This window comes from Centruroides sculpturatus, unplaced genomic scaffold (genome assembly GCF_000671375.1).
Source record: "Centruroides sculpturatus isolate CEXI.00-Female unplaced genomic scaffold, Cexi_2.0 scaffold1028, whole genome shotgun sequence".
Classification (NCBI taxonomy): domain Eukaryota; kingdom Metazoa; phylum Arthropoda; class Arachnida; order Scorpiones; family Buthidae; genus Centruroides; species Centruroides sculpturatus.
Window position 1 is genome coordinate 187,110 of NW_019385171.1, and position 10,499 is coordinate 197,608.

At 28.0% G+C, this 10,499-nt stretch overlaps 1 protein-coding gene across 1 annotated transcript in view; it reads right to left on the bottom strand.

Moving 5' to 3' along the window:
* The window catches only part of LOC111635709 (nose resistant to fluoxetine protein 6-like), a 37,208-nt gene that overhangs the window by 21,657 nt on the left and 5,052 nt on the right, over positions 1-10,499 (bottom strand). Inside the window, exons 5-8 of the mRNA XM_023380755.1 lie at positions 9,079-9,172; positions 6,697-6,789; positions 3,158-3,323; positions 762-841 (exon numbers count right to left, since the gene is read on the bottom strand). Coding sequence (XP_023236523.1) covers positions 762-841; positions 3,158-3,323; positions 6,697-6,789; positions 9,079-9,172 — 433 coding nt within the window. The remainder of the gene's footprint in view (positions 1-761; positions 842-3,157; positions 3,324-6,696; positions 6,790-9,078; positions 9,173-10,499) is intronic.

A 10,499-nucleotide genomic window follows, 5' to 3' on the forward strand; every position in this document is an offset into this window, starting at 1 on the left:
AGAAATCATTGATGACCACTATGCTTCTCTACTGTTTCCATTAGCACTATCATAACAGAAAATCATATCCATAATTAATGAAATGCTAGCAATTTATTTTTATTGAAAATAAATTGTCACTCTTCATAGCCTAACAATATTTATTTGGTTGATACCAGTCAATAATTCACAGGGAAAAGAAAGAGAGAAACTTAGTCATTAAAAATTTTGTCTTCTCAGTGAAACACTGGAGTTATGAAAATTGGCTACTTTCAATTAATATGTGAGCTTCTGTATCTCATAAAGTAATGCAAATTATCCCCTTGTTTTACAATTAACAATGCTTTTAATTATTTCCGCTACTATTGCTCTAAGTTCATCTATGTATTTTTTGAGCACTCTATATATGAAAAAACTATTAACAATTTCTTATGCTACTTTCATTATAAACATATAGAAAAATATATAAATTTCTCTTGTTCTTGAGATCATTGATTGGTGATCAAAACCTCATATCTCCAATGAGTCAATACCTTAATATGTTGTAAAGTCAATTTCTATATATTGCCAAAACTTTGTAAGTGGTTTGTACCTTCTGAGCACTGTCTCTAACATTATCAGAAACTCACCACCTCATACTCAAAATTCTGCTCCCTTGAAACAATGTTTTTTAAGCCCGCCTGTAAAATTCTAGAAAATGCAGATAAAAGGTTTTGATCACCAACTGACGATATATTATTTTATATAGTTTAATTCTTCAAAATTCATAAAAGTTAGCTTACCTGAAACCAATTAATAATAAGAGAATTCCTATTAAGTGGCACTGCATTAATGAGGCAAGATACCAGGAATGTGGAAGACACTAAAATGCATATATGTTTTTATATTTTCATGTATTAAATTCTGATTTTTATTTTTCCTAATTATATTTTAATATGAATTTGAAATTAAAATACAGAGAGTCCGGATTGAGACTGATACATTTGCAAGGGCTATAAATAAGATTAAGAACTACAATAAAAGTAAAGTATGCAATTCAAAGAAGACAAACTCACCAAGTTTTTATTGCAAAAATGGATACAGTTCAACTTATACTTCTTTTGAGATTTTATAATTTTGTGTAAAAACAAACTTTTAAAAATCTCCATATATACTCCATCTGTTGCAAAGAGAATAGCATAACCAATTGTGAACAGTTGAGCAGAGAACTCCAAGTTGCCAAGCTTCCTGACAAGTGGACTTCTATGAGCTTTAGAAAGCCTCCCCAATTTTCTCACGTTTTCATCTGATAATTGGAGTTTCCCACCTCTGAAATTTTTCAGCACACATCCAATGGACAGAAACTATTTCTTTCATGCCTTGATGCTGTTTCATAATGGAGGACCTTTCACAACATATAAAAGTTTCACTGCACTTGCACAAGAGAATTTGTCTGAGCATACAACACCACATAGTTTGCACTTTCTTTTGAGCCAACATCATTTTGACAATTATGACTGCAGTGCTGCAACTATATACTCTCTCTAATTGCCTCAATTCTAGGATAAACTTACACAGGTACTCTTTTCTCGTGCCATTGCATGAGGAAGATCAACTGTGAGATCTTTATGCATTGAATTTTGACAGTGATTTACAATATATCAGTCTCATTCTGGACACTCTATGACTCTTTCTGCCCTGAAAACTACATGCAAAGTGCAATAAGGTTTGTATGTTTTGTTTAAAACATGGCATTTTCCATACCCATCTTGAGTTTGGCCAGACTCACAATAGGGGCAACTAGATAATAAAGGATAGGGTTTAACATATCTGAGATGGACCATCCACAAAAAATTCCTGGGATTGCTTATCCAGATTTCATCCCAAATCTCTGAAGGAATTGGTTGATGACTTAACTACTTTGGCTGTCTGGTCATCAAACTTTATTTGCTTATTTTATGTAGTAGTTTAATACAATAAACTAAATAAGTTATAATTATTTTAGAATGTTATAATATATATTATCCATCAAAAAAGAATAGATATACAGTAAATTGAAAAATTTCTAATCAGTTTATCAATTACTTCATTCAATCAATTTATGTATTGGGAAATTGGAATAGTTCCTGTAGCACAGGACTACTTGAACAATTCCAACTTTTTCAGTATATCAAGTGAAATGGCAGACATTTGATGCTATTATTATTTTTGTCATTCATCAATGCCACTTAAACATTGATGAATGACAAAAATTGACAGTTATTTTATTTTTATTGTTAAAATTTAGAAAGTTAAAAATGAAAAAAATGAGTTTGGGATTTAAGAGTATTAGATTTATGTTTTAATGATTTTAGAGCTCACTCAGCCTATTTTAGAATTTGGTGACAATTCTGAAAAGATAAAATTAACCAGAAAATGATATGCTTTAAATGTAGATATTAGAAGTGATACATCACTTCTTATGTCAGCATTTAAAGGATGCTCATAAACTCTGGAAACATGGATGAAAATACAAAATAAATGGTTTTATTGATATATTCAGTATATTGTCTCGCAAAGCCAAATGAACTGCTGAATTAACAGGCTATAATATGGCTATATAATTAATTAAATGCTAAATAATTTGTTTAGGAGTAGTCATCTATACTGCCATTTCATGCTGGATTTAATAATTATAATAAATTTAATTTTTAAAATTTTCTGGAAGAAGAGAATTGGCCTGAAGATGCAGGACTTGAATCCTCAACTCACTCTGAAAACCTCCGGGCAATCTTCGCTTTCAGAACTTCATTTGGCTTTAACTATGAATCAGGTTTTGATGTTCTTATATATGCTTTCTCTCATTAACAATATATATGTTCAATGTGCTGTGTAATACTGCAATAAATAAAGTGCATTAACACAACATGTGTCCAGACTATGACCATCTTGTATATATTGGCATTCTAATTTCTCCTAAATGCCTTTACTTGCATACAGAATTTTTTAATTTATATTAAATCAATTAATTAGAAATTATTGTATTATCAATGATAATGAGTTAATAATTCTTTCTATAAATTATTATAATACAGTAGCATTTAAGATAAATGATGTTTTTAGTGTACAGTCTGCATATAACTTCAAAACAAAATTCTATTAATAAATTATTCAAATCTCTAAAAAATATATGAAATTTAAATAAATAGAATAAACATACTATTTCATTAAACTTCCAAATATTTTGGATGTACAGAAGATTTGCCCACCAACGATTTTTGCAAGAATCAATTCCTTGTTGCATTCCAATATTCCACAATGGACCAGATCCCATAAGGGGTATAATAAATGGAATTGTCATAGCAACTACAAGACTTGGAGTTAATCTAATCAAAATAAAATTTATAAGTATTACATATAATTAATTATTAAGAAATTAGAACTTATATCAATTTATACTAAAATATTATTATATAACTAGTATTAATAACAAAAATATCTGTTTTATTGGAGTTCACTCACACTGAATAATAGTTTCATTGACTAACTATCATTCAATGTGAGTGAGTTCCAATAAAGCAAAGGTTTTGTTATTATTTTAAGAAACTGGATTTGGTTTCATTATGAAAGATGTAAATTATAACTCCAGTAAATATTTTCAGTGGCATATCTAGGATTTTGAGAGCATGGGTGATGTTCAAGGCAGATTCAGAAGGACTAAGGCTTGTGGCACCTGTTTTTCAGAAAATGTTACTCAATTATCTAAGAATTATTTTAGTTACCAAATCTTATCTAATTGAAGTCAAACAAAATGTATTATTGACCTGCAATTTTGCATGTGTCGACACATGCATTGAATATGAGTGCACACAAGAATTTCCACCATATTCAATGCATGTAATCCGTTTTGCTGTTGATTTTTGGAGTGACAACAAAGGGATTTGAACCATATTCATATCTAAATGTGGATGCTTGCAAGATTTCAACACACAGATGTTTAGTTTTCCATGCCAGTGACAGAATTGGTGTTTATGTTACTGAGTGACTACATCTAAATTAATTAATCATGAAAAAAAATGTGCTGCTTTCATTATTTTGTACTTTCTTCTTTTTTGCATGTTAAAAAACCTTTGTTCCCACTTGTCTTTAGGATCCTAGAGTAGATTATGTTTTTCTTACTCTTATATCAATCACATTCTGTTTATTTAACTCTATCATCATAATTTAGAAAACTAAACAATGGCAAAAAACATGCAGCAGCCTTTTAATATCTGTCAATTAAAAGTATTAAAACAAGAATGAACAAGTTACCACGCTTGGCTTGAGTGCCGATATATAGTACATAATGCAAAAATTTATATGGAAATAAATTCAGATTTGGGCAATTTGTGCCGAATTCTACATTCAATGCACAATGCAAACGATTACTAATGTGGACCTGTCTTTAAAGTAAACTGATTGCTTTTGGTATCAAGTTGGCACTGCAATACCATAAGCACTCCCCTGGATATGTGTCTGATAATTATCATTATTTGTATAAGAATGAACTTTGTCACATTTGTCCATTTTGCTATATTTCGGTTATATGCATTATGTACTTGAAGTATTTAAGTATTAAATTGAAATAAAATTTGAATTCTTTTTTTTTTTAAATGAAATATAGACATTATGATGCAATATTGAAACAAAAACATACTATATATTAAAAAATATAAACAGAAATAGCATATAAATAAACTGCATTAATTTATTTTAGAGTTTCAATTAAAATATAAATTGAATCAATGAATAAATTTATGCCATTTTAAGTTAATAGAACAAAATTTTACCACCTTTAATTTTAAACTGATAGTATTTTATAATCTAAGGACTCTTAACTATTGTCATATTTCTTCAGTTCTATTCTCTCTTAACAAAAGATTTTATGTGATAAAAAAATTAACTAATAATTTTAATTAATGTATATCTAAAAAAAGAATGTTTCTAATATTATTTAACATATTTTGTTATTGTTTTAAATTTCTGAAAGTTGAAGATAATTTCAAAATTCAGTGATCCTAATTATAAGTTTAATAAAATAATATATACAAAGTGGTTCATTTTAATCAATCTACTGAAATAATTCAGAAAATATGCATCCTGTATAAAATTCCTTAAACAAAAATGTTAGATTTCAAAGGAACCACTTTCAAAGCCTTGATTAAACGAGCACATTACCCTGCCCTGACATTGTTGATAGATAGAAAGATTCTGCTACATTAAAACACTGGAGGAGCATTTTGATTATTATCCTAGAGTCACACAAGACAGAGTGCTATCAGTTTCATCATAGATGGTTATACAAACAGTAAAAAATGGAGTCAACTTCATTTTCTTAAATGGGAACTTCCATTTTTTATTGCATATTATGATTCTTCATAAAAAAACAAACTTTTATCTGAATATATTTTTTCAAAAGATTACTTATCAGAAGCTATAAAGCTAGGGATGGGCAACCTTTATAAATGTTCATATCAAAATTGCCAAATTTATGATGCAAAATTCTCTCAAATGCCAATAGAAATTTTTGGGAACATATTATTATTCAATGTCTTATTATTGATAGTGTCTATTTCTTTACTGAATTTTTATTTAGTATTACCCTACTCAATAAAATTGTATTCTAACTGGTTAAAAAATACAACTTGGCAAAGACATTGGATATTTATTTTTCAAGGTGAGCTCTGGGTTCTGTGCAGGAAAAAAGTTGTTGGCATGCCAAGGGTTCCACCCATTTTGTGTGTTTAAACTTTTATACAACCACCGTATTTCATTATTCATTTAAAAATTCTTTAGGAAACTATTATTATTTAATGAAATCATATTTTTCTTTAAATAATAAACTGATACAAAAACTTGTGCCACAATGTGTTGAAGCCATCAAGCTTGTGATAAAGAGATTGATTTTTCAAACCTATCCTCAAGCTCAGCTAATCTTAAATTTTCTCAATATATTTTTTGTGTTAATGAAACTGTAGAGTGCATAATTAATGTGATTCTCCCTTGCCTCTCTCAATTTTCTCCTATTGAAAATGATGATCAAATACATTTCCATTTTCTTGAATGTATAAATCAGTTCTCTGTTGGGAATGTCTCATAGTTTTTAATAACACATATCATGTTCATAAAATCTCATAACATCTGATAAGTACATCTTTCAGAAAAAATGTTCCAGATAAAAGCTTATTTTTTTATGAAGAATCATAATATATAATAAAAAATTGGTGTTCTCACATAAGAAAATGAAGTTGATCTAATTTTCATTGATTGTATCATCATCTCCTGGCCTCTTTGAAATCTAACATTTTTGTTTTAAAGAATTTTCTTTGCAAGATGTATGTTTTTTGACTTATTCCAGTGAATTGATTAAAATGAACCACCAAGTATGTTATATACATTAATTATGTTCCAACAGATTTTGATCAAACAACAAAGTGAAACAACATTCTATAAATTTAAGATATCAATAGATATAAAAAAAGATAAAAACCATATTTATATATTAATTATTAGTAAGTGAATATCATGATGGTTGTAAATTTAAACATTTAATAATAATAAACAAACAGAAATTTTAAAAGAGACTAGAGTTTTATTAATATAAATTTAAAGAATAAATTACCAGTACATATAAAGATATCATGTTAATAATCATTTAATACAATCATTAACAAACAAAATAAAAAAATTTAATTTTGTATTTCTAAATAATAGTTTTACCTCCAATATCTTCTTAATAATAATTTCATAATATTCAATCTTCCATTATTTTTCTCTAAAATTTTCCATGTTGAGTATGTCATTAAAACACCACTAAATAAATTTAAATATATTAAATAAAATCTTACTGATTCATTATATTTCTAGAAAAAAATATGTTATGATATACTAATAATATAAATAAATAATTTGTATTAAGTAAAATGATTCTGTTATCTATCATTAGTACAAATTAGAATTTATATTGTAATATACAGTATATAGTATTATAGAAAGAATCACAATATTAAAAGCATCACTGGGTCTAGTATAGGGACTATTATAGATGCTAATTTATNAATTTAAAAGCCATTATGTTCAGTAAATAAATGTAACCATTATATTTCTAGAAAAAAATATGTTATGATATACTAATAATATAAATAAATAATTTGTATTAAGTAAAATGATTCTGTTATCTATCATTAGTACAAATTAGAATTTATATTGTAATATACAGTATATAGTATTATAGAAAGAATCACAATATTAAAAGCATCACTGGGTCTAGTATAGGGACTATTATAGATGCTAATTTATGGATAGAACAGTTTTTCCTTGATTTAATGTTAAAATTTTTATTAATAGATGCATTCCTCCATCTGATTATCACTTCCAGACCAATTAATTTAAAAGATATAACACATCTGCAAAGTATACAGAAGTTACAGGTCTTAGTCTCATTCAAAGTTGGTTTTCTTTCTTATTAAATTTAATTCAAAAATTAATGTCTGATTTAGAAGTCTGATGATGAGATGATCTCAAACTTCTTATCTTAAAAACTTGCTAATTCATTCAACAGGAGTAAATGTTTATTAAATAATTAATGTGCTGTAGAAAAGATGCAATCAACTCTACTTATGAGAAAAATTAATCTTCACTTATATGAACTAAAGTGCAAGTCTTTTTTCCTCTTCAAATCATTCTTACAAATTGTTTTATAGCTTAGATGTGATTATTATATATCATGTTGTTGGAGTGTGAGTTGTATCTATAGGAGAGTAAGTCTTAAAGTTTAACAAGGAGTTATAAAATATTTTTTAATTACTGTCTGATCATTAATTTGTTACACATATTCACATTAAAAACTTATACTATAATATGCTACATAAGAAATTCAGTGAAATTTTTTTGTTTAAGTATAAAAGAAGTGGACTGGCCAACTGGGAAGACAGGAATTTTCTAGTCGGCTATTTGCTCAGTAGTCATTCTTTATTTTAATATACATTATATTTCACTTAAGAAAAATAAATTAATAAACAAAATACAAGTATTGTCTACTATATTAAATTTTATAAAAAGATCTTGTTCTAAGGGTGTGGCTATGCAGACGTGAGTGAACAAATTTTCCGAGTGAGCAAGTATTTGTGGAAATAAGTGGTGATGATGTTTCACACTCTCTGTATCTTACTCTCGTTTATTATGACCACACAGACAAGAACAAGAAACAGAGAACGTGAAATGTCATCACCTCTTCTCGCCACATATTTTCGCTTGCTCGTGTCTGCATAGTCGCATCCTAATTCAGGCTATAAGACACTGTGGTATGTTACATATGAACAAATGTCCTGCTCACAGCAAAAACAAACTATTACTTGAAATTTTAAAATGGCTGGCCCTGGATTCAGATAAAAATCACCTTGAAATGAATGGCCCATGCAAACTGACATTTGGCTAGAAACAATGAAACTTTTGAAACTTCAAATTTGAAAATAACTGATCACATTTTTGGCTGTAGGTTGTCGTGATTCTTTTCTGTTTTTGATTTGCATGTAGCACCATGAGTCTTTTTCAAATCCATAATGAAACAGGTGTGTGGGAAGAATGGGGCCCAACATATTTGGGATGATCTGTCGCAAATATGCACTCTGTTTCTCGTTCTCATCTGTGTGGTCATAATAAATGAGAGCAAGATACAGACAGTGGGAAATATCATCACCTCTTCTTTCCACTTATTCTTGCTCGCTTGGAAAATTCACTCACTCATGTCTGCATAGCTGCACTCTTAGAACAAGATCTTTTTTTTAAATATGTTAAACCCCATCCCCAGTTGAAAAATTTCTGGGTTTATAACTTCCTAGATTAAATCCCAAATCCCCAGAGCAATAGGCTGATGCCTTAACTGTCTTGGCCATCATATGGCCAGCAATGTATATATGGGCCATTATTTGGTATATATTCCTATGCCAAAATTTTTGCGAGTCCATAGCTGATTAGATATCAGTAATTATGACATTATTAAAAGATAACCTTTGTTATTTTAACTCATTTATATCTAATTGGAAAATATTTTAATGTAATTAATAATTTTAAAATAACTTTTAAAAATGACATAAAACTTACCTCATAAAGAAAAATGTGTCTACGGATAAAGAAAAATTTTCAATTATAGCTAATGCCAAATTTGTTTTAAATTCTTTAAAACCTTTTAGATTTTCTGTAATATATAAAATTCATTAAATAAATAGCATAAAATGTAATATAAAAAATTAAAATATTTCATAGAATAGATTCCCATTTAACCAAGACCCATTTAATTGAAACTGCTATACAGAACCTGTTGTTTAACTAAGATTATGCATTATCTGAAGAGTATTGTGGAAGATTATTTTGTCAATAATGGCAAGAGAATGTAGAATAATACAAAATTAATTTGTGACTCTTGGCTGGATATTATGCAATACTCAAAAAGGACTGTCCATTAATTATATATACAGTTTAAAAGAAAGGTGTAGCAAAAAGTTATAAAACTGGTACATTATTGTACATGAGAGGAAGGGGTTGATTTATTATCTGCATGGCCTTGCATTATTTACATGACTAATAACTTTACTTATTAGTCATGTAAATAAACTATCAGTTAGAATTTGCAAAACTTTTGAAAATCATTTCTTTAATTTCAGGATGGTTTTTGAACTATTGTACACACAATAAAAAGGGAAGGGATTTGTACAAAAGTACACCATTATACACAACAATGATGTCTAAAGTAGATCAGGATAGCTTAATTATAATCATAAGTTTATATTTGTTTTAATAAATGTAATTGTAAAAAAAATTAAGTGTTTTATTGTATAATTTAAAAGCCATTATGTTCAGTAAATAAATGTAACCTAAAAACAGTGCATTGTACATGTTAATCCATCCTTATTTATTTTATTTAATAATTTACAAAACATTCTATACTATATGAGTGTTTCTAAAAGTATTCTGGATTCACATTAACTTGGATAATAGACTACTATATATAATTTTTTAAATTAGAAATGACTGTTAATATATTATTTAATAATTTGGTACAAAATATCCAAGTTTTTTTCACACAGTTAATATATATTTCTTGCAAGTATTCTGAGTGGATGCAAATGCACAGGTACTCTTTCCTTTCAGCAAGTTTCTTTTTGTACCAGTCCATACAGAATCTTAGTAATGTTCTTTTTTATAAATACTTTAGTAATATGTAGGATTTATATGTAATATTAATTAAGGATGCACCGATAAGCAAAATGGCCAATTACCGATTACCGATTAATCGGCCATGCATTATCGGCCGATTAGTGTTAATAATTTATTGCATTAATAGTGTGAGATCCTGGAGTTAATTATACAGTTAATTATAATGTGGAAAAAACCCATTTTTCTCCACCTGGTATTTCCATCTCCCTCGGGTCAGGTAAACAAGAGACGATCGAATATCCTCGCAAAATCAACAATCTCTTCCTTTGTTTCTAAAATAAATCTCAACACTTAATTGTTGACGCATG